Source organism: Chlamydotis macqueenii, chromosome 5 (genome assembly GCF_036417535.1).
Source record: "Chlamydotis macqueenii isolate bChlMac1 chromosome 5, bChlMac1.mat, whole genome shotgun sequence".
In the NCBI taxonomy this organism is placed as follows: domain Eukaryota; kingdom Metazoa; phylum Chordata; class Aves; order Otidiformes; family Otididae; genus Chlamydotis; species Chlamydotis macqueenii.
The window spans coordinates 41,994,917-42,022,519 of NC_141560.1; the positions used below are offsets into that span (position 1 = coordinate 41,994,917).

Genomic DNA, 27,603 nt, shown 5'->3' on the forward strand with positions numbered 1-27,603 from the left:
CCACTCTGTGGCTTGTATCTCAGAGCCCTCATGGTGACTTCCACAGGATATAGTTCTTTTGTGCTGTGGATGGAGGGAAACATTAAGGTTAAAGTGGAGTTCTGCTTTTTGGAAAATTGTACACAGCTGTTGCCTCTTATGACAGAACTCTTTAATACTCAATATATGCCCATATCAGGAGAAAGCTGCTTTATCCTCAGCAGCTAGAACAACCCATATATTCTCATGGCAGAAAAAATGACTTTTGTAAGTCATCTTCCCCACACTTTTGTTTGTAGCATGTCTCTCTCCCTTGTTAGCATGCTTCTCCCCCAGCTTCATGTCAATTTTTGTCTGTCTCCAGATATTGATCTTCTCTTCTGGTGCTTTCTTTGTGTCCCAGTGCAGTGTGCAGACTGATTAAAGAGGTCTCTGAATCACTACTGGATTTCAGCTTGGTGTTTGCAAGAGATAACAACTGTTTACCATTTTCTTGATGAGGGATGAGTCTGAGTGTATGTGTGTGTACATGTGCAGGAGAAGGAAAGCTGATTAGCCTCTTAGTGAGCAAAGCACTTCACTGAACAGTCCTTTTGCAGTTTCTCCTAAAGTTTTGCTTTTCCACAAATCCATGTTAATCAAAAGGACTATTTTTAGTTCTTTTTAGTTCCAGAACAATCGAGTGTGCAAGTAGCACCAGATTAAGTGATATTCTTTTACTTGCCTGGGAGCAATAGAAGTGGATTGTTCAGCCTGTAAAGTCTGAACAAGATTGTAGTAGTGCTTTTGGGAATAGCTCAGTGTTCAGAGCATCATGTGCTGACAAGATCTTTTACTTCCCATGGAAGACTGCACAGGAAAGGAGAAGAGGAGTTTTCCCAGGATGTTTGAAATAACAGAGAAAGAATGAGCTGGAAAACAGTTATAAAATCAAGGGAAGCCTTTCCAGTACCTGAGTTTATGCTACAGGCCATCTTAGCCAACAGGAGATGCAAAATATTAATTTGACATTAGCACTTAGTGTAGAGATCTTGCATCTGTTCGTGCTCAGAAGTAAACTTGTCATGAATAACCCAGCAGAAATGGTCATTCTGTATTTTCTCAGGGAGAGGATGATGACGTAAAGCAATGGGATTGCTCAAAAGTCAAACCTCCCTCTCTAATGAGAGAAAAGGCTACTGTTTCTAATAAACAAGATGGTGAAGCCGTTATCCAGCAACTTGTAGTCTTATCAAATGGAAGAGCAGATTCTGGCACCAAGACAAGAGGGGAAGCAAAGCAGAAAGGGAAGAGGTTGAGTAGTAGCCTTTAATATAACACAAGTCTGAAAAAGTTCAGTACAAATGTTGCATTCGCACTGTCAGCTTGTGTTTCTGTGAAGGAATTTCTCAGTAACGGAACAATCTGCTAAGGCCTTGGAATATATATCTGCCTTGTTGACAAGATCCTAATACTAAGGGCTGGTGGTAGTATGCGTAATCCTATTCATAGAATTATTAACTCAGCTCCATCAATTTAGTGATTAATGGAGAAGGACAAAACAATTTGTTGAATTGCAAATGTCAATAGACTTCATTTTTCTGCTGATTTTATTTCCTTTAGTTTTGCATCTGCCACCCACAAATGATCCACTGTCTTACATTTCAGATGCCTTTTCCTTTTATTGCATTAAAATATGTGCTGAGCCTTTGACTGAAATTCTGTGGAATAGCTTTCTGTCTGGGGAATATAACTGCGTGCTTGGTTCCTTGCCTGACTCAATACTACATTGACCGTAAGGGTGAAGCTTCATCCCAGAAAGGATGAGTGCCCTTCCTGAAAGTTTATCTGCTAATTGGAGGAAAGTAAAAGGTTAGGTTTCAGGCCAGTTATCAGCAGGGAAAGAGCTGATGAAAGAAGAGCATCTCAGTGGGACTCATTGTTCCTTGCAAGAGAAGACCAGAGCACTGGGATTAATAGCTGCAATGCAAATGAGTTGTGGGCTGCCCCAGCAGGAGTGATGCTGCTGCTTTTCATGCCATCAGACTTGCCTGTTTTGTCCTTGTGCTCTTGAGATAGCAAAGTCTTCTTAGCTCATGTCTTCTCATGCAGATATGGGATAGTATCCTAGTAGCAAAGCATTACCTTTTCTAGTGTTCAGATCATTTCCAGTTACATCTTTCCTGTCCCTTCACTTGTGAGATTCTTCCACATGCTGATTTATCTCTTTTCTAGGCCAACTCTTGTGATGTCAGGCATAAATGTCTTGTTTCTCAAATTTTCCTAGTCAAAGCTCTTTATAAAGTTAAATCAGTAATTTCTTCATTTAGTACTTGCATCTTTGAAATTCTTGTTCAACTGTCCAAATTCCCCACTGAGCTGTTTCTCAGGCAAGCTGTGTAAATTTTCAGTTGTTTAGATCTTTTCTTCCCAAGCTGATCTCCTCAAGCATTTAAAGGGGAACGCAGAATGAAAAGTGGCATAGCAAATACAATAAAAGCATGAATAGTAGTGTTTGCGCTCTCTCCAGTGTATCTAGGCTGAAATCATACTGACTTCCAATAACTTGCTTGGACCTCTCTGCATTAATACTTTTGAATCATTTTATGTCTCCCCTAACACCCCCCTCCTTGAATGGTATTAGTTTGCTCTTTCAAAAGTAGGGTTGATGCTATTTTTCTGTCCTGGTTCTGATCACTTGCCTTATTTGTGTCCTGACTTCTGTTCAACTTCTCCCAAATGTGCCTTGTCTGTGAATTTCATTGCAATGCTGTTTACTTCCTCTTCTAGGGCTCATGAAAGATGAAAACAGCTTTAAACCTTTGATGTTTAAGAATCAGCCAGCAGTCAGTTTGAAAATTGTTTTCTTCTTATTTTAAATGAATCCTATATTTGATGCAGTTCTTAAGCCAAGTAGATTGTCAAAGAGAGAGTAGTATTTTCATCATAGAATCATAGAATGTTTTGGATTGGAAGGGACCTTCAAAGGTCATCTAGTCCAACCACCCTGCAAAGAGCTGGGACATCTCCAACCAAATCAGGTTGCTCAGAGCCCTCTCCAACCTGGCCTTGAACATTTCCAGGGATGGGGCATCCACCACCTCTCTGGGCAACCTGTTCCAGTGCTCTACGACCCTCACTGTAAAAAACTTTTTCCTAATATCTAATCTAAATCTACCTTTTTCTGTTTTGAAACCGTTACCCCTAGTCCTGTCACAACAGGCCCTACTGAACAGCCTCTCCCCATCTTTCCTGTAGGCCCCCTTGAGGTACTGGAAGACCGCTATCAGGTCTCCCCGGAGCCTCCTCTTCTCCAGGCTGAACAGCCCCAACTCTCTCAGCCTGTGCTCATTGGAGAGGTGCTCCAGCCCTCTTATCTTTGTGGCCCTCCTCTGGACCCTCTCCAACAGGTCCATGTCCTTCTTATGTTGGGGGCATCCCTGCTTTAGAAGGTAAGACTGATTGTTTTTTCTCCCTACAAAGATGATGATCTGCCTGTGAAGCCCAAGAAGGAATGGATTCACATGGACAATGTGGAGTTTGAGAAGCTGGAATGGATGAAAGATTTGCCCTCACCTCGGCAGAAGAAAACAAAAAAGGTTTGAATGCAGAAACTGATATTTTTAATGTTTGTGTCTGGATCGTGCTTCTCAGCAGTAACAGTTTTGAAGGCTTCAAAAACTAGTCCTCTGGTTATTAATCTGCACGATTTCATCAGGCTGAGAGATTCCACAGGGTGGGATAATACATGGTCAATTCAGTCTGTAGTGCTCAAGAGAGCTAGGAAGTGAGAGTCTAGCAACTGTCATCTGGGATGAAATGAGTCTGAAAGCTAAGAAAAAAAGAAAGTGGGGAGTATTTTTTTTTTTTTTAAGAATTTGAGACCTGACAAGGAGACTTCCAGCAGTTGATGTAGAAGTGGTATTTTAAGTGATGAGTGGAGAGGAAGACAATAGGAATAATATTTTTCTCCCTGCACCCTTTTATTATAGGGAATGCAAGCTCGATTCAGTTTAAAAGGAGAACTGATTCCTGCAGATGCTGATTTACCAACACATCTAGGCCTGCATCACCATGGAGAAGAGGCAGAGGTAAGTGTAATAGAAAGGGCACACCCATTTCCATTTTCTGTGTTTGATTTCACAGGTTCCTTTTGTGTTGAGGTTTCTTAGTGAGAAGAACCTTAGGAAAGTGTAGATGGGTGATTTTCTTTTGAAACAAACTCATGAAGAGAAGTTGAGTCTACATGCATTAACTGCGTTACTTTCAGAAGACTCCACTAACACTTTTTATCTTTAATGCCATTAAGGATCTGTGTTGTTGGAAAAAAAGGTGCACATACATCCTTTTCTTAAGTTAAATTTTCTGCTGTCGCATCAGTGATTAGAATGTCTTTTGCAATTGCCACAAAGCAACAAACACCATTGCATTGCAGTTTCTCCTATTATGTAGTATTTTACAGTTAATCTTATTTTAAGGGGCCTGTTTTTACCTATATACTGATAGCTGAGTTTTTTTGTTCTTTTTTTTTTTTTTTTTTAATCTCCCAATTTAGAGGGCTGGTTATTCTCTCCAAGAGCTCTTTCATTTGTCTCGCAGCCAAGTTATTCAGCAGAGGACACTGGCTCTACAGGTCTTGGGTCGTGTTGTTCAAAAGGTAAATCACTTTCCATGGAGTTTCTCCTCATAATTCAAACTTCTGGTGGATTAGGGCCCAGATTCTCTGGTACTAGTTGTTTGCTTTCTACTATTCAATGAAGGTGAGCAAAATCGCCAGCAGGGCATTCTTTTTCACTGAGGATCTCCTTACTGTTAGAACAGTTAAGTGTTGGGCATAACAGAGTTTCAGGTTTTTCTGGAGGGACATGCTTCCAAGTGTTGTTCAGCAGCAGTGCTGCAACTTCAATTCTGTTGTTGCTTTGGACAACAAGGAGGTTTTTTTTGGTGTTACTTTTGTGACAAACCTATCCTTGGCAGTGACCCTTTAACTCCTGTTGTCTGAGCCAGCTTCATGATGTGCTTTTTCTGTAGGAGGTGAGAATGAAGCAGCCTACTCGTAGAGTGATGTGCCAATAGCATAAAGCAAAATGAATATTTACTTCTATGCACATTTCCACCTGACTTTTAGGGGAAGTGCTTACCTTCCCTCCAACAGCAGTGGAGGCAGAGAAGAAGAAACAGTCTCGTTTTGAGAAGAATAGTGGGGCAGAACAGGGTGAAGTCAGAAGATGGGTCCAGACTTTAGAAAGAAAGATTTCCTGCATTAAGGATCTGGAGTTGTGTGATTGTGTAGAATGAAAGGAAGAGAAAATAAAGGGAAAAAAACCTGCACACAGTTTAGCTGCTTTACAGTAGAAATGGGAAGAGGCGAACACACAGAATGTTGAGAAGTACCCAGTCGAGATGAGACAGCTTTAACACTGGCTCTGTGTGGCATACATTTCAGGCCAAGGCTGGAGAGTTTGCTTCCTCCTTGAAGGGCAGCATTCTGCGTCTGCTTCTTGATGCTGGGTTTCTCTTCTTGCTGCGCTTCTCTCTGGATGATTCAGTGGATAATGTCATGGCAGCATCTGTTGGTGCTCTCCGGGCTCTGCTGGTGTCTCTTGATGATGAGGTGAGACAATCATTAAGTGCCTGGATTTGATTTCATGCTGAGTTGTTTACAGTAATCAGAATGAGAAGGCATGGTAAGTATCTTGAACAAAGGCTTGCTGGATGAGTTAGCTTAATGGTCAACAGGCTGCCATTGCTGTGCTTTGGGACAAACAAGGGAGTCTGTTATCCCAGTTTAAGAAATTCAGACATCTTTTCTCCTGTTTGAATTAGCTCTGTCCCATGATTAAATTCAGTGCAGGCTGCTGAGATCCTCTTCCTTTTGACATCTTTACGTTCTAGATCAGGCCACTACTACTGTATGGATACAATTTAGGCTTTTTTAATATGACCTCTTGTATTGTTGGCTTCTTGTTTTGCAGTTTTCCAGCTTCTGACCAGATTAAATATTTTTCCCTGCTTTCCCTAATGCCTCATAATGATGCTGTTTTCTTTGTCTGCGATTGTCCATTTTCTGTTGTTCTCATGTGCTTATCTTACAGTGATAAATACCTAATTTCACCTTCTTATGTTTCTAGTTTCTCCTTGATACTTTTTCTCCTGTTAGAAGATTGAAACTTCTTTTGGGTGTTCAGAGATACTAGAGAGCCCTGAGCAGCAAGATTAAGATATCTTTCTGGTTGGACAGAAGGAGTCTGTGTTTCAGTTCCTTCCATGAGAACTGCTGTTGTGTCAGACTGCAAACAGGCTGTGATAGAGGAGAGAGGGTAGATCTCAAGAAGCCCCTGTGCAACTCCTCCTAGGCCTTTAGAACTATCCCTGTGGGGAGGCAAAAGAAAGGAAGGACTGGGTAGCTTTCTTCACATCTTGCCCTAAGCTATGAGCCTAATGGTGTTCTGCTAGATGAGTCCTGCCCACCCTACCTCTAGATAATTAATGCTATGGATCAGCTTCTTAATATGCTTTTCTTTCTTTTGATATTACTCTGTCTTTTAACTATCTGCAGTGTTCTGATTCTCAGGTCAAAGCTTGCAGCATGGTATCTTGTATAAGTGGGGATTGCTGACTCTCTCAACACCAAATTTTCTCGATTGGAGAGTCCTCCCTAGTCTGCTGCTGAGTTTCAAAAGGTCTCTGAGGAAGGGACAGGCCTGGAACTCTGGCCTTTTGCTCCAGGATTTATCCCCACTATAAACACAGAAGATCAACATATATAAAAATCATGCTCTCTGAAGGTTTTGTTTATTCATCAATGGCTATGGGAAGGAAGCACCTTTCTTTACATTTCATTTGAAGACCTAGATATTCTGTCTTGTGCTTTTCCTCCTCTTGGTGGAAGGAAGACTATATTCCCAAACTCTGTATTCCAAATGGGCACATAACTTCATCCCCTAAAGTCAGGTCTCTTCTGACCATGTTATTCACTCACTTACCAACCTTGTTTAATATTGGTGGTTTGGGTTTATTTTTTTTTTTGTTTGTTTTTTTTCAATGTCTGAAAATAACTTGCACTTCCTTGGCGCTGTCATCTGAAATTTTTCAAAACAGCTCAGAGTTTAGTTGAAGTCTACCACTTATTTTCTGAGTAGTGTGGTAGTTATTTCTGATTGCCAGTTCAGGGAATTGAAACTTAAAGCAGTTATTAAGTAATACAAGTATTGATTTTGACTGTCTTTTATATTCTAAAACATTTTGGGGGAAGTAGGGCTGCTATGGGAGCAATCTCCTCTCTGAAGAGTTGCAAACTCACTTATTACAGTATTGCCCTAGTACATGAGAGTATCTAACCCTCTCATTAGCTGTGAAGAATAAAGGGTTGTTTTTTTTTTTATTTGCTGAAGCTGCAGAGTATTCAAACAAAAGCTAAACAAACATGAACAGATACACCAGGCAGCCTTTACTTTAACATACCAGTCTTTACGTGATCATTCTGTATTATTTGTGACCTAAGTTCACACAGGTCCAGAAATGGGAATAGAGCCAATAAATGCCAAATTCCAGTTTAACTTCAACAGCCTCAGTTGTTTGTTTACTTATTTTTATCTTAAATGTTTTTCAGTTAAGCTACATTTCTGTTAACTGTGTAGTGAATTTAATTTACCTTACAGTAGTTGGTTTTAATGGTTTCCCAACTGTCTATTGGTGATAAAGTCACTTCCCTGAAAAAGCATCACATTCTACTTGTTTAGAGTACCCTTTATTGTGCTTCTGTTTTCCCTGGGTTAGGTGGGAATCAATAAAGCATTCTGTGATCAAAAGCATCCTTGAAAATTTTTTATCTTCCATGATTTCTTTGTGAGAGTTTTATTTTAGGTGCCTTTACTCTCCTTATAGAAATATCTTGATTGGACTTTCTCATGGTACCAAGGGATTGCTGCTTTCCCGTTTGTCCCCAACAATGAGGAGGACGAAGAGGAGGAAGAGGAAGAATTAAATGGAACAGAGAAGTCTCATGATAAAAAATTAAAGGATGAAAACAAGCCAGATCCTGATGTGGCCCGATATGATGTTGTAAAGGTAAGCACGGAGCTAGACCTCAAATCTGTTTAGGAAAATAGGCTCTGCACGGTGGCTTTGTGTGCTGTTGAAACGTCTACCCTCCTGTGTATGCTATTAAGAACATTTTGAACAAGAATTAGAACTGTTTCCTGATTGTTGGATGTTATGTTTCTGTCATCTATTACCAGGAGGGTAATTTTATTGATCTCTAAAAATGTTGAGACTTGACCTGTGTGATTTCGGTATCATTATCTCTAACTTCCTCTAGGGAAATTGGCAACAAGCACACTGATGACCTTGTAAGACTTGCTGAAAGACTGCATACAGACATGATTTTCAAGCTCAGTTACTTGAGCTAAAAGTGAAAAGGTTCCAGCCATTATTAAAGTGTCTGTATGCACTTTTGTGAAGTTAAACATGAGTGTTACAGCTAGATAGTTCAGAACTTGTTAGATTTGAACAATGACATGCTTTCTGTATTTGACTTAAGGTGGCTACTTAGCATTTCCCCAATTTCATTCTTCATGTTTGCATTTCTCAGATAAAGAGTTACAGCATTTGAATGAAATTTCCCCCATATATTTAAACCTAATCTCACATTCATGCTAGGAGATCAAAAAATAGCAATTTTTGTTATATGAAACCCAACTTTGATGGAGCTAATGCAACTCTCTTGCCTGCTGCAATCATTAAAAGCTGTGATCACATCACTTAGTCCATGTGCTTGAGCCTGTGTTTGAATGGCACTTGGTTATAAGCTTCACTGGGAACGTGAATTGCTGTACGTGGGCATTTGGTCTTGTTTAGAGGCTTCATGATTCCAGATGTATTCTACTAGGTCACACTGTTTAAAAAGCTTAACAAAAGAGTTGTAGACAAAAAAGATGAGGTCAGTTTGTGATTCTGGAAGCAGTTTTGTGATTCAGTATAATGGATTTTAACTTGTTCCAAGTGGCCTGAACTCAGAAGATATCTGGGATAAAATTCTCCACTGTTACAGTTGTGAAATTCCATTTCACACCTGCTTATTGCCTGTTACAACCCTATTACTCCACACAGTTGGAAAAGGAGTATTTAAACTAGGAGCTGAACTCTGTCAGGCCTAGAACTACAGCCTTGCTTGGCTGCAACTTTTTAAAAGGATCAGTACTATGAACTCGGGTGTTATGGAGCTGCCTTTTCCCAGAACTAGGACTGCATAACGCTGTCACTGAAACGGAAGTTTTGTTTCCTAGCACCAATACTAGTGATCCTGCTCTGTGAACCATAGAATAAAAATTACATAATCTCTCTGCATCTCTCTTTTCCTACTGCAAAATAGGAATTGGTGTCTGTTTTCTGCTTCCATCTGTTTTCTCTGACATAGCAGCTATTATCAGAGTGCTGCCTTAGGTGGAGGTGGTGTCTAGCCAAAATGGTTCAAGGAACATGAGAACCCTTTTCAGCCACATTTGGTTTTGGTAGTCCTTTATAGGGAAAGTTGTTTTCCTATTCCCTGTTACTTACAGTTTCATACTCGGGAAAACACAAGTATCCAAGCCCCACCAGTGCTCTGATTCAGAACAGAAATTCAGTTGTTCCTGCTCTCTTGAGCTAACTCTTGCTCATTTGCTAGCGTACTGGCAAATCAGAAACTTATGTCCTTGTTTTCCCACTGGTAATTGTAAAACTTTCTCTCTCCAGCAGATGTAATTGAATCTGCCTTTGTCTTCCAGCAACTGCCGTTCAGAGAGCAATCGTTTAGAGCTTAATGGATTTCTTGCCCTTCCGCCCCCCCCCCCCCCCCCCAACCTTTCAGGGGCTTTTGAGGACTCGGATCCAGCACCGGCTGAGGTACATCCTGGAGGTGGTACGACCTGTTCCAGCAGTAGTCCTGGATATACTGCACATCCTCACCCACATAGCAAGGCACTCCTCTGAAGCATGCAGCCAGGTAAATCTCCCATTGTACAGGAGCTCCGGAATAGTAAAGAAAGATTTTTAAAAGGGAAGCAAGAAGCAGTTGTGGCGAGGAAATTAGAAAACTTGAGTGTTTTGCCTATCTTCTGCATATCTGTATAATTGCATATCTCTAAATATTTGTGCTGCCTGCTATTTCTTTGCAGCTGCTTGACTGTCCTCGGTTGATTGAGACCATTGTCAGGGAATTTCTTCCTACTCAGTGGGATCCCCAAGTGGCTGAACCAGGGTGTTTACTCACCAGCCTCCATGGAGTGGCTTGTGCCACTGCTATGAAGTTCATTAGAGTGTTGGCATCTGGAGGCCGAAATGCAGCAGCCAGGCTGGTGAGTGATTCTCAGAAGAGCTTTTCTGATTGCAAAGGCCTTTGTTTTCTGTACCTTACTTTCTAAGTAAAGATAGAGGATTAATTGGAGGTGACTCTGAGCTGAAGCTGAAATTATCATTGTGAAGAAGGTGCATATGTGTGTTTTGAAGGAATTGTTGACAGTGATGCCTTCTGCTATGTGCCAGTAGAAGAGCTGTCTCAAGCCCTTGGTTGAACTTTCCTGCCATTCATTTGTCTTAACTCTGAGGTCATTTATCAATATTTCCAGCCCCTCTTACCTACTTCTGGACAGGTATTCCACTTCAGAGATAATTGTGTTCACTCAGGTAGGTCGTCGCACTGATGCTATAAATGCATAACATCTACGAAGAGCAGCACCCATTACAGTGCAATAAGCACCTCTTAGGGGTTTTGGTTCAGTATTGTTAATAGCATCTAATAAATTGCCATCCAGGAAATGGCTAACATCAGCGGAACACCACCAGTCTGTGCTATAAAATACATAGAATAATGTGCTAATAATGGATAGTGGGATATTTAAAGGGTGTAAGTGGTGCTAGGAACATACAGAAAATCTCTGTATCTTGCTTTATTTCAGGTTTTGTGTACTTTAGGTGTTTCAAGGCACGTAAGAACTGCTTACAAGGTTCCTGCCACTCAGACTTGGGTTCTGTTGTACTCTCATATGGCTTGTTACAGGCACTTAAACATGGGAATGGAAGAAAATTAAAAAACAAAAAACAAATAAAAATAGTCAATGTAGGAATTTATTTTATCTAACAACATAATTTTTCCATCTTGCTCCTCTGGAAGTAAATTTGACTGCCCTCTGTTCTGTAGGAGGGGTGTCAGAATTCATAGTTTGATTCATCAGCTCCTTTGCTTTCTTGCTGGTGTGAATTGATTTCCCTACAAGATGTCTCTAAAGCATTTGAATTTTAAATAATCTGTAATATGTCCTTGTGTTGCGTAAAAGACATTGTCATCTCATTTGTTTAGACAGAGCACGCACACGCTTTTGTATGTGTGGGAGAGGGGAAGAGAAGCTCTTTCTATGGTTAAGCAAAAATATCCAGTTGTTGGGGAGGATAAAAATTATTTCTAGAGAACTGCAAATGAGTCATGTCATCCTTAATTCAATACTAAAATAACCTCAGAACATTTCCAAGGCACCAAAATTCTATAATCTTGTATAATAGGCAGGAGGTACCCTTTTTATAAAATAAACACAGAATCTTAGAAAGATTTAGGTTGTATGACCTCTGAAAGCCATTTATTGTGACCTCCCAAAAAGAATATTGCCATCAATTCAGTACTTTTGTATACAGTGTTTTTCATGAGATAATCTTTACATGCAATCTTGACTAATAGAGTTCTATTTATGACTACTTAAGGATAATCATGTACTTTTTATAAATCAGTTAAATGCTGCAGAGAGCATCCAGAACAAGAGTGTGTGTGTGGGCTAGACAAACCTCTGTCAGGAATGATTTAGGTGTAGTTGATTTGTTTTAGGAATGGATTAGATAAGACCTAAGCATTCCTTCCAGGAATACTTCTCTCTTAATAGCCATTGACCATTTATTGATCCTTTGTAGTACACTCCTTAAGATTACACAAGAAAAAGACAGATTTTAACAGTGCAAGAGGAGTTTAGAATGAGCTGAACTGGAATCTGCAGCTCTTTTGGTGTATCTGAGTAATGAGATAATGATGCATGCAACTGATGCCTCTTATCCCTTTGTCTTTTTTGTTGCTTGTTCTTTTCTTTTTTGTTTGTTTGGTTTACAGTTTAACAAATATGAAATGAAAAGTCGGTTAAGCCGGTTTATAGCTGAAGACCCGCTGGATCTGCTTCTGCCAAGGGAAGAAGCCATCAGGCTAAGCACTGAAGCCTTCCGGTTGTGGGCTGTGGCAGCTGCCTACGGTCAGGCCTGTGATCTCTACAGGTACAGTCCAAAGCTAGAGAAATGGGGGTGGGGGGCACAACAGAGACAATGCACATCCTGTTCCAGAGGGGCAAATATAAGGATCTCCAAGCTCAGTCTCTATTCCCTTCAAGGAGTCTTACCTCCATTTCTCTGGCCTCCTTGCAGTAAAGCTCACAGTTTCTAAAGGTATTTGTGTTGAGTATTGTCCTTTTGTGGTAGCGTTATCTCCTGTGTTTAAACAGTGGTATTTTGTTGTTGTCCTCTTTACTATGGGAGATCACCCTAACTTTTTAGAGCTGCATCTTTTTTCCCTTGAAGGCATGAATAATCTGTGCTTGTGTAACATCAAGACATTTATTTTGCAGCACACCTGGGATTGAATCTGATGATCTAAAGGCAGTCTGTGGGCAGCAGTCACCAGCATGCACGCTAAGTGAGGCAGACTGATGTAGACAAACTGCATGCTGCATCGACTTTTCGGTTCAGTACAATTTCTTGGGCTTGACTGCCACAGTCTGCACTGGGATAAGTCTGACCAACCTCAGGCATTGAATCTTCTTGCTATAATTGCACTGACTTGGAAGCACAGAGATGGCTATGGAGTTGCTTTTCAGAGGAGTAAAAGGGAGGCCAGTATTAATTTTCACAAGGGACATTCTCTCTCTGCAACAGCATTTTGTGTTCTCCAGGCCAATCTGGTGTATCGGTTAATAAAGAGTAAAAACTGTATATAATTTTTTAGCACCGTAGATAATGTTGAAGAAAGAGAAACATCAGAACATTCCTTAAATTGGCATGATAATAACTGTGGATACTTTGACTGAAAATTTGAGAACTAGGGAAACAAGAATAAAATAAAAGTATTTTTTTCCAAGAGATTATCAGAATGCTTGGAGGCAGGGTACTAGGTAGGTCCAATTCAGATTAATTTGGAATGACAGTATTTATCTTCTGTCATCTTTTTTTCCATGTCTGTTTATTATTTTTATTTTGGTGGTGGTGCAGGTTGCACAGCAAGATTGTGGACTGTTCATCCTTGAAGACATTCAAAGTCCACCTAGACGTTGGGCAATCTTGCTCTAGCTGACCTGGCTTGAGCAGAGAGTTGAACTACAGGTGATCTCCAGTGACCCTTTCCAACTTCATCTGTTCTGTGATTCATACTACAGAGATCTCTACCCTGTGCTGGTGAGGATACTGCAGTCCCTGCCTGAGTTGCTTAGCACTTGCCATGGGAAGAGCCCTGTGATTGAGTTGTCTATCCAGCGAGCTGCGGCAGTAGTTACTCTGCTAACACATGTGACTCAAACAGCAGGGTACACGGCAGAGTTGCAGGCCAAGCTGAGCAGGTAGGCCCTCTCTGTCACCAGTTCTGTGTATCTAAGTATTTGGTGTCCTGTCTTCCCTCTCTCTGATTTAGAGACCTGGCTATTGCCTCTTTTTCCTTCACTTTGGATGCTGTACTGTCCCACGTGTGAATCTCTGCATGGTGGGGTCTATTCCCTCTGATACAAAGTCAGAAGGTGTATTGTCTGACATAGCTGTATGCCTGCTAGCCTGGTAAGAGGCAGGAGTAAAAATCTACATTCAGCTATGGGGCAGAAGGGCAGTGCGGAAAGTCCAAATGCCCCGTGGAAAGGAGCAGGAAGGTCCTTTAACCTTCCCTTTGGGGAAAAGAAAGTAACCTCCCTGAGGTTTGGAGGAAAGAACATCTCTGCAGAGATCAAGATGATAAATTAATAGATTATTGGTTTTGATAGACATCAAAGCAGTAGAATTTGCTGGACATAAGTACTTTTTCTGGTGAAAAGCAAGAAACTATTTAACTAAAGCTGGATACTAAGGTAGCGTGTCTGGTGAAACTAGAGCACAGCCCAAGGACAGAGTAGTGCAGGTGAAGAAACTTCAGCTTTCATGAGTAGCTTCTTCATTAATCCCTTCTGCCTAAATTGATTTGGTCTGGTCTGTGGGAATGTGCAGACTTCTTTCCCCTTGTGCTGTTGTTGAGTGTCACCTTCCAGACTACTGGAAGCAATTGGAAATCTTGCTACTAAAAATGATGATTTAGAGAGGCAATTGTTTCTGAGACGTATTTGCTATATCCTGTGTCGTTCTTCCGTTGTGTTTCAGTAATAGCTCAGAAGACAGTGAACAGATTCCACCTCCTCCAGTAGCATGGAATCAAGTGTCAGGCTTACAGCCCTTCCTTGAGACCAATCTGAAAAAATTCCTCCAGGAGATATCCCAGACGGAAACTTGGCAGACTCTCCAACCACTGGCCACAACTTATGTGATCTACTTGGCAGTTTATTACAGTGCTTGCAGCCAACAGGTAAGGCCTGAAAATACAGCGTTTCCTTTCATCTCACCAGTATCAGCTTTTGTATTACCTCTGAAAACCTGAACTTACAGACAATGCTGAAAAAGATGGATGCTGAGGCATCTAGCTGAGGACTACATTTTGTTTACGACAGCTCATATCTAGGCTGTGTGGCATTTAGGGTCAGATAAATCTCCTGATCCTTCACATTAGCAGTGCCAAATGTCACTGTCTGTCTTGTCCTTTTTCCCTTTGGACTCAGAGTCTCAATCAAGGTATGTGGTAGTGCTGTGACTGTTCTGATTTACTGCAGAGATCCAAAGTGTGAAGCAATTATGACCTAATTTAGTTTGGCAGTACTTTCTCCTTGTGGGCTAAGTCAAGTTGCACATTTTTTTTTTTGCATTTGCTTGAGAGCTTACATGTGGACAGCTACACTGCAATAATTTAGTTTGAAGATTGAGTGTTGAGGGTCATGCCATATGAACTTTGGATAGGAAACAATAAAGATAAATTTATTTGCTGCCCCACTGACATTCAGGGTCAAATTCTGTAACCCAGTTACTGTTGTAGTATCTTTTAAAGTGAATTTTCTGAAGGTGACACATGAGTGTGTGATGTGAAGAATAATATCTTATGCTTTAGCTACCTTAAAGTTTCATGTTCTAAAGATAAATCCAAGTTTCCTCTTTACTGTCCAGCTGACATGCCTGAGTTCTGACCTGGAAGAGCTGTTTTTGAGGTGTAAGGGTAATTTAATGGCTGTAGTTATTCACAATTCCTCAACTTCTCTGAAACTTGCCCAAAGCAACTGAGGTTGTTAGTTGTGGCTGGGGTGGAAACTGCCAGTAGATGTCTTCAGTGCCCCGAAGTCTGGTAGTATCCTTCACATGCTGTCATTAGTTCCTGAGCATAAGAGACCAGGATAACCAAGAGGTTAATATTCTTTTTCAACCTGTATAGATATACTGGAAGAGTGGCTGACAAAGTAATTTCTTAAGTCTTGAACTATGACATAAGATTTGTTTATTTCCACTTAAAAAGAAGTTCAGTAATCTACATGTGGTTTGCTGATCTGATTAAAAAAAGGAAAAAACAATTGCATGTAGCATATTTGAATGGACTAGTGCAAAAAAAAAAAAAATCAACTTTTATAGTAACTAGGTACTGGGACCTCCTTGGAATATTTTTGTTGGACTACTAAGAACTAAGATTAACATCTTCATGTAGATTTTACTGATTTCTGGAGGGGGATTTCACCTGGGGGAGAAATAGATTTTTATGTTATAGAAATGAGTATTTCTGTATCCTAAAGCAGCATTCTAATGAAGGGAAAGAACATTAAAATTTGCCAGCATGTTCCTTCAACCTGGAATATTGCTTACTAGGGTCGGAAGAATTTGGATGGTTCTCTAAAAACCACAGATCCTCCTCTGTGCAGTGTTCATCCACAGTCATGCTTTGAGGGGTAGGTCAATCACTTTATACAGTTGATTTTTTTTTTTTTTTAAATAATTTTTTGGTGACCCTCATGATGCCACTCTGCTTTCCTAGGCTAGTTGTGATCACCTTTGTGTCATCTTCAAGTTAAATGAAAAGACCAGCCCATAAATGGTATGGGGAAGGGGGGTTTAGCCACTTAGGGCAAGTTTTCATTTAGGGAATCTTGATCCCAAGAATCCCATACCTGACTTCCAGCCAATTAAGAAATCTCTGTGATGCATTTTAATACTTGAGTGCAAGAACACCTTGAAGTGCCAGCTCTCAGCTTCTACACTACCAGCAGTGAGGCCAGCTCTAACCTAGAGTAGTACCACTATGTAAGTGATGTGGTCTGGCGAAAAGATAATAAATGCAGAGAAAGCAATTAAATCGACCTGTCTTCTTGCCCTCACTGGAATGCCTTCATCCACCATCTTTTCCTGTCTTTCTCCACGTCTTCTGCAGCCATCAATCAATCCAATTGATTGCTTAGAGGAACTGGAACGTTTGACATCTGAGGTGCTGCAGCCCCTTCTCAGCCAGCCAGCTGTACACAGCATGTGGGACTTACTCAGGTAAAATAATTTCACTGCTAAGATGCTGTTGCCAGAAGCTAAAGGAACCTCATTTCTATACTCCACTGTGCGTCAGTTTTTCCCCTCCCATCTCTTTCCCCTGTACATATGTGACCCATATGTGTCAATTAGAATGCAGTAGGGCTCTGTTTACACCCTGCTTTGTCCTCTCTCCCCTCACAGCAAAAAGGGTGATGGCCACAGAGGTTCTCCAGTTCCTCCTTTCCTACTAGTGCTTCTGCAGGGTCTGGATCTCTGCCCTTCCATGTAGCTGTGTTTTTCATATCCATTTCAGATTGATTTTTAGTTACCCCTTGGCTTTGATTCCTCTTTGGTTTCACTGGTTAAAAAAAAAAAAAAAAGGTAAAATCAATTTGAGTCTTTCTTAATTTCAATTAGGCTCTTATCTTTATGCTCCTGCAGGGCTTCACTAAGGCTTTGAAAGCCCCTGCAGGAAAGTGAAAGGCCAGATACTAAACTCTTTCAGACATGTGGGTAGCATAAACTTTGTCTCCAGCTCTGGGAACTGTTAAGCACTGCAGATATTCTGTCTTTCTGCTGTAGAGGGAGCCACCCTACTAGCCTGTTATCAATCCTCTGGAGAGGGGCTCCCGGCAGACCTTATAGCAGTCTTCCAGTACCTGAAGGGTGCTTATAAGGAAGATGGGGAAAGACTCTTCAGCAGGGCCTGTTGTGACAGGATGAGGGATAAGAGTTTTAACATAGAGGGAGGTAGATTCAGACTTGATTATAAAGAAAAAAAATTTTACAATGAGAGTTGTTAAACAGTGGAACAGGTTGCCCAGAGAGGTGGTGGATGCCCCATCCCTGGAAACATCCAAGGCCAGGCTGGATGAGGCTCTGAGCAACCTGATCTGGTTGGAGGTGTCCCTGCTCCTTGCAGGGGGGTTGAACTACATGGCCTTTAAAGGTCCCTTCCACCCCAAACCATTCTATGAGTCTATGAACTTGTAGTCAGGGAGATATCCAGCTGCTTTTGAGAACATCTGATAAAAGGAGCACTTGAAATCTTTTGTTTTAAGTGGTATTTGAATGGTCACTAAACAGTCTGGTTCATGTTCTTTCATGACTGAGAGGTCTGAAGCTCTTAGCACCAAAGCTTCCAGCAGAATGGCACTCAGTAGACTCATTCCTGCCTGTGCTTGAGGTCTGAAAAAAATGGGTTTGGTCAGGCTGTAAAAGCTCATCAGCAAGAGTTCTCCTAGTCTGTTCTTAACACTGGCCTGTAAAAATGAAGAGTCAGCTAATCTCTGCCTTTAATATTTTGACAGTCTTTTCTGAACATTCTGGACAGATTAGGGTGAGGAGTTCAGGGTACTCTTTGAGCCCCAGATGTGTTCACACATCTTTTACATGGTAATGCAAGTGGAAAGAAGAGCAATGCATTTGAAGAATTAATTCTCTGTCATAGAGTAACAATATGGATCTTTGACAGGATTTGCCCTGTTGCCCATTACCGTTGAGCAATATGCTTCCTTCTAGCGGTCTCGCCTGTACAGACATGGTATGTCTAGTGTGGGCCCCGTAAGCACTGCTGGAGTGAAAAGTTCTCATTTCGCCCGCAGAGTGTGAGCACACACACCCAGAGTGGTACGTGCAGTCATGTCACGTACATTAAAGCTGGGTTCCTTCTGAATAGACTTAAAAAATACACATTTCATGAGTACATAAGGGGCAGCATATTTGCAATGCCAGTTTTAAATATAAGCTGGCTTTTTGGCTTTGCCTGCCAGTTGAAATGTCTTGAGTGGGTGGGCAGCTTTGTTAGCCTGGTTTATGTATGTACTTGGGGAAATGTGTAATTTTTTTTTTTTAATCAACACCAAATGCTTTCAAATGTTTGACATTAGAGATGCATCAGTGCATCAGTATTTCTGCACATCACGAACAATTTAGCTGAAAATTAGAATTCATGATAGCTCACTGGCATTAGCTTGTGTGGTGATGGTGCCTACTTGTCGAACTGTGATACTAGATTTTTTTCTTGCGCAGTCTTCAGAACTTCCATTTTACTGCAATGTGTGGCACAGTTCAGATAGTAACATTCCTACAAGGTAATTCTTCAGCAGTATGAGTGCTTTTGACCTGACCCCTCTCTCTTTATTTGTTCACACAGGCCGTGTTCTGCTTTGTGCAACCCTCTGTCCTGTTCCCCAGCACCAGAATCTGTCTCCAGCATTGCATCTCTGAGTTGCACTGGAGGCAAACCTCCTCTGAGTCTGGTTGGTTCCAAGTCACCTTTCCCCTTCCTCACTGCCCTCCTGTTTCTCATCAATAGCATCACTCACATTCACAAAGGCCTGACCAGCAAGGTGAGAACAGACTTTTTCTCTGTAAGTTCTAGGCAAATGATGATATACTTGTGAGGGAGGTTTCCAGGCTTAAGTGATGTTAGTAGGACTATTAAAAAGGAATTGTGTATTTTTATTTTTAAAATATCCAAGTACTACAGAGAGAAGTAACAGGTGGGACAAAGATCTGAAAAGTATCTTCTGTCTTTGAATTCCAATATCCAGTTGACACTGGGAAGCTGGAATTATAGAGCAGGTGATGAATGATGATGACACTTAAAGGATGTATTTGTAAAGAATGTTGAGAAGGGTTAAATAACGTTTGTTTAGCTAAGCAAAATACCTGAGTGTCAGAGGAGGAAAGGGATGGTTGAAGCGTACCTAACAAAGAAAAACGGAATAAAGTTAAACAAGAGAATGAGTGCTATAGTGGCTGAAGAGGTTTTTTCCACTTCTGGTTGCCCTGAATTTTTAGAATGAGAATCATGCAAGAGTGCAAACTCTGAAGGGGAAATGTCAGAGCCCTAGAGAGATGGAGTACCTTGCATAAGCTTTCTCAAAGCCTTCCTCTCTGTCATCTTTTGTTGAATTAGCTGACCAATTACCAATAGCGGTATCTGGCCAGATGAGAGAAGAACTTCTTAAGCCATTCAGCAAACTTCTGCCTTACAAAGCACTATGGAGAATGTAGGCAGTGACGATTGGTTACCTGTAGTGGGGGTGGTCATGATGGATGCGGGGTGAGACTTGAGGCAGAAAAGCAGATATTTATCAGACTATTTTTAAATATCCCTTTTGGTAGGCCTTGAAGAGGCCTATGTTTTACTTTCCCCCAAGCACGAACTGCTTTAGTAGTATTTGTCTCCATTTCTGATTCCTTTATAGTACAGCTCTGTGTTGGACTTCAGAGGCTTAAAGGATTATCTGCATCAAAGCTGGCAGACCAGACCTCCCTCTGTAACTCCCTCATCTGCATGGATCCTGCGCCATGAATATCATCTGCAGTACTTTGTGCTGGCATTGGCTCAGAGAATGGTATCTTTATTTGTCCTTTCATTTCTTTCACCTGAGGAATTGACTTCATCCTGGCCTCTCCAGCTCAGTGTGTCAGACTGGCAGCTGATCTTTGCATCCATATTCTTTCTCATATCTGACTTAGGTCTGGTGACTCTTCAATTAATATATTTACAGTTACTGATGTGGGGATTTAGATCCAAAATACTTTGGATGGCAAAATGATATTTTGGCCTGTCTTTTGGGCTAGAAGGGAGAACAGAGTTTTCAAGTGTGCTGCTAAAAAGATGTGTGACTATCTAAGACAGTCAGGGGAAGCAGAAAGATCTCAGTATGCATGCTGACAGTTCTTGCAGTCTGCCTCAGTCTCTCACTTTCCAGCGAGATTTATGTCTCAGTTGACCCTCTTATCCTTGTTGATTGCCTTATTGACAAATGATACAATGCTTTTATTTATTTTGTTTCCTGTACAGGCAGGCACTTGTCCAGACTATGCCCAGCACGCCTCTCTCCATCACTGTGTTGCCATGGCATTGCTAAGTCGTCTGTTGCCAGGGAGTGAACATCTGGCTTACGAGGTCCTACTGGATCTTGCCTTTAATCCAGAGTTTCTTCCGTAAGCTTTGCATTTTTTCCTCTCTGTAGTCTGGTACATGGGAAAACTTGGGAAAATTGAAAAAGCACATGTTCATAATTTTTGGCCTGTATTCAAGTTTGTTACTCACTGGCATATTCTCCAGGCTTCTAATCAGACCAGCAGTGTGGTTGCAGGTTTCTCTCCGATGTACCAATGTTGAGAAATATGACCAGTTCCTTTTGATCTCCTCTGTAGCAGGAGTCCTGTGATTCCTGATAGAACTGATTCTCACTAAGGCCCAGCCTTTGCTGTCCTGAGATTAGCAAGTCTAGAAAATACATAGGAATAGCCTGGGAAGCTGATTAAATTTTCTTCAAACCCTTATTATACAAGTTCTTACACAAATTTTTGCTGATTTGTCAACTGTGGTATCTTCCAATTGGCACTGGAAGAAATCATGAGCATCTCAAATGTGAAGCCTCCCATGTCTGGCCAAGAAAATGGTAGCCGTTTATTTTGTTCATAACAATCTCTTTGAAATTTGCCATAGTACATCCCACTAGGAGGTTGGACCAAGGTGCTGCAAGATCCTGTAGTTTTCCTGAAAGAAGGAAAGTTTGTGGGTGGGTTTGCATGTTGTGTTGTGGAGTTTTTTTGATGTGTAGGGTTTTGGTTTGGGGGTTTTTTGTTTGTTTGTTTTGGGTTTGGGTTGTTTTTTTTTTTTTTTATTTTACAAATACCTGCTATAGAGTTACCATTTTGTGAGAACTTTGCAAGTAATTTGAGACCATGGTCAGTCTCTGGTCTGAGATCGTGGCACCCCTCACCCCCAGTTTCAAACTATCAGTCTGTATGGTCCCCCTGACCTTGTCACTGCCAGCTGCAAAGCTACTGTTTCGAGAATTGTCTTACTGGTTCATGTAGACCTTATATGATAGGCGGTATTTCATCTCAACACCTTGACAGCTGTGTTGGTAAGTAGACTGCCTCTCTGGACAAGGCGTTGCAGGCTATGTGCCAGACTGCTGGCATTGTGTGGAGGTTTTTCATGGGAAGGCCTTAGTGTAGCTAACTCCAAATGGAGTTCTGTGAATTCCCTATAAATACCAGGATAGCTGATGCTTTACAGACACTCAGTATTTAGAAAGTGCCGCGAGTGCTGTACGTATACTGCTCTCCCTCATCCAGGAAGATTGTAGAGATGAATTTCTGTGATGTTTTGTTTGTTTGATATTTTGTGGTGAGTTTTTTGTTTCTTATCTTCTTTATCTTACAGTGAAGGGAAAGCTGGAGGGCCAGAGGCAGCTGACTTCTCTGATATCCTGCATCTGGATACCAGTGCCAAACTGGCACAGCCTGGCTCTGCGGCAGCATTTTTTTCAAAGGCTACTCGTGGTGCCTTGCTGAGAGAATCGTACCAGAATCTGCCTTTCATCCGTTCCTGCTACCTTTCTCATTTTGTTCACTTGCAGCCTGCCCTTAGGCGTTCTCAAGCATCCTACCAAGGACGCAATTACCTCATCCAGTCAATGCTGCTTCCTGAGGTCAAAGGGCCCATCCTGCCTTCAGACTGGCCATTCCTACCGCTTATCAGCCTCTACAACAAAGTGACTAATGCAGAGACACGTGGGGCTGTACTGAACTCTCTCCCACTTGATCTCGTGAACACTGTGACCTGGAACCTGCAGTGGGTCTTGTTGCTAGAAACCTGGCGTGCTAAAACCCTTCAGAGCATCCCTGCTGCTGCCAAACTTGCACGGCTTATGTGTGTCTTCCTCACAGGCGGTGACCTCTTTCTAGAAGCACCGATCCACCGCCACACAGCTGCCCTTCTGTCTATGTATTGCCAACCCAAGGCACTGGACTCCTTGAACCTGGATGCTCCTCTCCCTGGTTTGGCGTCCTTCCATGATCTCTATATAAGTCTCCTGGAGCAGTTTGAAGGTGTCTCCTTTGGAGATCCACTCTTTGGAGTCTTTGTTCTTCTACCTCTACAGAAACGTTTCAGCGTTCATCTGCGTCTTTCTGTTTTTGGGGAGCACACAAGTATCCTGCGGGCACTGGGAGTGCCGCTCCAGCAGGTAATCCTGGCTTGTGGTAGTTGCCTGTTACTGCATATTTCTGGGTTTACTGGGTTCTTGCCTGTGTTTCTCCAGCCTTGATTTGAGCATCTTCCCAGTACTTCACCTTCTTCCTCATCTCTCCTTCTCCAGTAGAATGATCATACTTTCTTTGCTTGGAAGCCTTTCATTCTCTCTGAAGAAAGTCCAATGCATGGAATGTAAAGTAGAATGAAAATGGGGAGCAACGTTCTTTTGATTTGGGGCCGTGACAGCAGTGTATATGTTTTTTGGTTACTGTTACTTCTGGAAGGTTTTTTGTTTGTGTTTTTTTTTGTAAACAACTTGATTGTAAGTCTGAAGAACAGACTCCAGCCCCTGTAGGTGCAGGCCCTTGTCTCATACTCATTTTCAGAAACCTGTTGAACTTTGTTTTGAGAGCAAATAGTGTGTATATATGGAGGGCAGGAGCTGTGAAATCATTCAGTGGAAACTGTCCCACGCCCTGCTTGGTCTAATGATTAAGAACCTCCTTCTAATTTATGGCCTGTATGTATGAAGGGCTAGTCTGCACCCCATGTTCTTCTGCCAGCAATTATCTTTCCCTTGAATAAGTCTTTTCTCAGCTTGGTGAGAACCTTTTCCTTGCCCACTGCACAGAAAAACAGTAATTTTCCCTCTCAACCATGCATTTTCACATTTAGTTATACTGGAGTTGTGCTTTGCTGAGTAACTCAGTGAGAAAATTTGATCTATCAAGTGCAGGACTACATTACTTTTGAATGAGCAGAGCACAAGAGATGGAATTTAGCTGGCTTTAAGTTTTGTGTCTGTTGACAGACAATACTTGATCAAGCGTAAAGTTTGCTAATACAAATATAACCTTTCAAAATTTTTTTCCAAATAACAGCAGTTTACATGAGATCAGTGCTTTCCATTGTGTGGTTGCAGTGCTTTTGCTCTGGTTGTAGTAGCCCTACAGTCAGTTTTTCTGTATCATTATGGACAGATGAGCCTTTGTTTCTTAAGCCAGGTAAACAAAGATATTCTGGCCTGCTTCTTATGGTAAGCTCTCTGTTCTCTTGATTGTTCCCAGTAGCCCTTCGCTGTCTGTATTCCAGTTCCACAAATATATGTAGGAACAGAGCCGAACATCTGTATTCCAGATGAAAGCCTTGATTCTTGATCTTGATCCCTTTATTATGTCTTGATCCCTCAACAGCAGATCCCTCAGAATTGTGGCATATGGTACAATGGAGAACATTTCAAAGCAGATTGTTTTTCACGTGCTTAGAAATCTTTAAATGCCAAATACTTTGAACAATATTTTAATTGCTGTGTTGCTTGAAAACAAATGTGTTGGAAAATTTGAGCAAGATCACTTGGGGAGGTCTTGCTTGTTTGGGTTTTTTCCCTTTTTGTCTTAAGTTGAGTTAAAAACACCCCAGTGGGCAGACTGCCTTTCAAACTGAGTAAAATCAATGATTGTCTTTAATTGTACAAAGAAGATGCTCTGAAGTAAAATATTTAATATTTAAATAAATAAATATTTAAATATTTTAGGCCTAGAGAATTGAGAAGAATAACAATTGGACTTCTGGGGAGAGGAGTAGCAAACACAACTAAGTTGTTATTAAAAGCTTTTCAAACCTATTTTTGAAACTAAACAGTGAAGTCAGAAAATGTTGGAAACTTTATTTAACATTGACTCTGGCACACACACATGTGGCTGTGGCTAAATGCATGGGTTAGTGTAAGCCTCTCTGGTACATTAGCGGGATGCAGTGCAGTTGAAAGTACTCTGTCTCCTCACTTTGAAATCACTCTTTTTACCTGTGCCAAAAAGCAACTGCAGTTATAACCAGTAAAACCTCTTTCCATAAAGGTGAAGAGGTCTTGGGGGTGCTTTGCCAAAGGCATGTCACATTAGTCAGTGTGGGCAGTAACAGCTCTGTTCCAAATGGGGGTCATGCCACCAAGGTGTACATCGTGTTATATGGGAGTGCACACACAAACAGCTTGGGAAGGGCACCCTGAAGTCATGAACTTCCCCTCACTACTTAGACCCTGACAAAAATTGTAATCTTGCCTCTGGGTGGGTTTGTTGCAGTTTCCTGTGCCTCTTGAGCAATACACGTCCCCTCCTGAGGATAACTTGAACCTCCTGCGACTCTACTTCCGAACGCTGGTCACTGGTGCACTACGCCACAGCTGGTGCCCTGTTCTTTACGTGGTGGCTGTGGCTCATGTGAACAGCTTTATTTTCTCCCAAGACAGCACAACGCAGGTAGGTAATGGATAGCAGAGTCTCAGGGCTGGGAGCTTTGGGTTTTGCATCTGCGCTTCCCAAGGGTCCCATTGTGGCTTCAGGACTGGTCAGCTGTTTGAGAATCTATGTACGAGACAAGGACAGCAGCTCTTGTTCATTATACTCTAAAGCACTTGCATTAATGGTAGCCAATCCTACATAAACCTTTGAAGCCAACAATTAGGTGGGCTATGGTACGAGGGGAAGTGTGAAGCAGAGAGGATGAGGGAGGTGATTAGGCAGAGAGAGCTTGTAATAGGTTTAGCCTCTGCTCGGGGCAATCTTAAGGTGCAGAGTGCTCTTTCCTTTCACCTTGCTTCAATAACCAAGCAAGCCCTCTCGTGGCCTTGGGGCCTCTAGCAATGGTTACTTTTGCTAACGTTTCACTGCTGATCTACAATTATACCTGAAGGTTGAGAAGTCAGCTGAGTTTCAGGTCAAGGGAAGGAGGAGAGGCAGGATCCAAGCAATAGCTATCTCAAGCCCTTTTTGATGGAACAAGCTGCTCTTTGGAACATCATCGTAATGAGCAAAGCATCCTCCTGGAGTGCTTTACACCTGTGGGCAAAAGTAGCATTGCATGATATGAAGCAAAGTATGCGTTTTGTTCCCAGGAGGCTGATGCTGCTCGGAAAAGCATGCTGCGGAAGACATGGCTGTTGGTGGATGAGGTAGGATCTCTAAGGTTCAGTATGTGCCACTGGGACTTAAGTGTTTCAGATATGATACTTTTGCAGATTTACCTTTTGGCTTTTGAAATTTGTATTTAACTTCCATGCTGGTTTGAGAATGAGAGGAGATTAGCAGCAGGATTTTGACCTGCCATGGCTATAAATACTGTTATCCAGTTCTTGTAGTAACTGAACTCAAACCACTGAGCCCACTGGAACCTAGGCAAATCTCCTGTACTGTTCCATGCCTCTTGCCGAAGCAGCATTTTATCTAGATAGTGAGAGGTCCTAGAGGGATGATTGTGCCACAACTATGAATATGGCCACAAGTTGTACCAGAGGAGGTTTAGATTGGACGTGAGGAAAAACTTTTTCCTCTCAAAGAGTGGTCAGGCACTGGAATGGCCTGCCCAGGGAGGTGGTGGAGTCGCCGTCCCTGGCAGTGTTCAAGAGGCGGCTTGATGAGGAGCTACAAGATATGGTTTAGTAGCTGTGGCAGCAATGGTAGTGGGAAGACGGTTGGACTAGATGATCTTATAGGTCCCATCCAACCATGTGATTCTATGATTCTATGAATAGGTGGTCAGCAGTGATCTCCCCTGACTCTTAGTTGGATGTTTCCCCCAAAAAATAAAAAATAGATGGAAGATTTCTCTTTTTCTCAGGGAGCTTGCCAGAGTCAATATAATTTGTGTGGCAGAGCTGAGTCATTTGGCCCTTTAAGTTTAGCATCCAGGGTAAATTCTTAGATACCACTCAAAACTCCATTTGGGCTTACAGCAAGAAGTCATTGTGAGGGGTTGTTGAGGAGACCATGGAGTTTCTTGGAAGAAACTCACTTTTTGTAGCTCTTATATTGAAGATGATACAATTAAATATGTCGGGCATGATGGAATTGTACTATTTGGCAGGTTACTAGGTTGTATTGGAGACATGGTGGAAAATATCAGATTCTTTTTAGACATGCTTAATGGCTGCTCTTTCTTTCTTCAGACCTTGAAAAAGCACCTACTCTACTACAGACTGCTGAATGCAGAGAGCCCTTTGGGATTCGACCTTTATGAGCAGCTCCCTCCCATGCGACTGAAGTACCTGCAGATGGTGACACAGAAAGGAAATAAAGAGAATGCAGCAGTGCCAGTCTCATAGCAAACCACTTGTGCAAGAAGAGGGCCAAGGCGAAGAATCAAAGAGCTCAGTTTATGCCTCACTGATGAAACTATGTGTACTTCAGACAGTTGCAGTGTCTTGCCTGCAGAGCAATACACATCTCAAGATACGGCAATATGTGTGTGGCCTCTCCATGATGGATGCTGGAGCATTTTCCTCCATTATCTTTCAGGTTGTTCTGCTTCTCTACGGAGAAGGTGAGAATGTGCCTGAGAAGCACTGGACTGTTGAATAAACTGAAGGAAGTGGAAAAGCTGTTTCGTTCAGATAGGCTGGAGACACTGGGTTCTCAAGATGATGCCTGTCTTCTTCAGATCTTTCCCTTGCTTTTTTGTACCCTGAGTTTTGAATGGTCCTTTCCCCACACTATCCCCTGCAAATAGAATGACAATACAGCAGGGAAGAAGCTGATGCCGAGAGCTTTTTTTATTATTATTTTTTTAAATATACAAGCAGTTTCTCCAGGACAGTGTTCTATGCATACAATCAGTCACACAGACATATTGTGTCAGACCTCTAAAAAATAATAGTTCCTAGTGCAGTGATACAAACACTGGATATCCTGCCTTGGCTGTCTGCTTGTTTAAGTAGAGTATGTATTGGTTGCCCTCTGAGAAGATGGGAATGTAATTAAAATTTTAAAGTGGAGTTCCTAAGCTTAAACCTACTTTTAAAAGTTTCTGATTTGATCCACTTTTACATCCAAATTCTGTATTGCAGCCTCAGATACAAGGGCTACAAATACAGTGCCCTGAAAGGCTCATCATGAGTGCCAAGTCAAGTCCAGAAATTACCCTAGGCGTGATCTCACTGTCTGTTTTGTTTATATCCAATAATTTTTGCCAAACTCTGGTGAATCTGGCAGGCTTTTGTTTGGAGAAATTAA

At 41.7% G+C, this 27,603-nt stretch overlaps 1 protein-coding gene across 9 annotated transcripts in view; it reads left to right on the forward strand.

The window, feature by feature from the left end:
- The window catches only part of RPAP1 (RNA polymerase II associated protein 1), a 42,572-nt gene extending 15,420 nt beyond the window's left edge, over nt 1-27,152 (forward strand). For all 9 annotated transcript variants that reach the window (XM_086748456.1, XM_086748460.1, XM_086748459.1 and 6 more), the window contains 18 exons: nt 3,442-3,557; nt 3,951-4,049; nt 4,514-4,615; nt 5,405-5,572; nt 7,846-8,028; nt 9,809-9,943; nt 10,116-10,295; nt 12,089-12,246; nt 13,398-13,577; nt 14,359-14,560; nt 16,496-16,605; nt 18,743-18,938; nt 19,803-19,952; nt 20,405-20,547; nt 21,785-22,589; nt 24,679-24,855; nt 25,491-25,547; nt 26,541-27,152. In XM_086748456.1, coding sequence (XP_086604582.1) covers nt 3,442-3,557; nt 3,951-4,049; nt 4,514-4,615; nt 5,405-5,572; nt 7,846-8,028; nt 9,809-9,943; nt 10,116-10,295; nt 12,089-12,246; nt 13,398-13,577; nt 14,359-14,560; nt 16,496-16,605; nt 18,743-18,938; nt 19,803-19,952; nt 20,405-20,547; nt 21,785-22,589; nt 24,679-24,855; nt 25,491-25,547; nt 26,541-26,696 — 3,317 coding nt within the window. In that variant the 3' untranslated portion in view covers nt 26,697-27,152. The remainder of the gene's footprint in view (nt 1-3,441; nt 3,558-3,950; nt 4,050-4,513; nt 4,616-5,404; nt 5,573-7,845; nt 8,029-9,808; nt 9,944-10,115; nt 10,296-12,088; nt 12,247-13,397; nt 13,578-14,358; nt 14,561-16,495; nt 16,606-18,742; nt 18,939-19,802; nt 19,953-20,404; nt 20,548-21,784; nt 22,590-24,678; nt 24,856-25,490; nt 25,548-26,540) is intronic.
- Nucleotides 27,153-27,603: the final 451 nt, after the last annotated feature.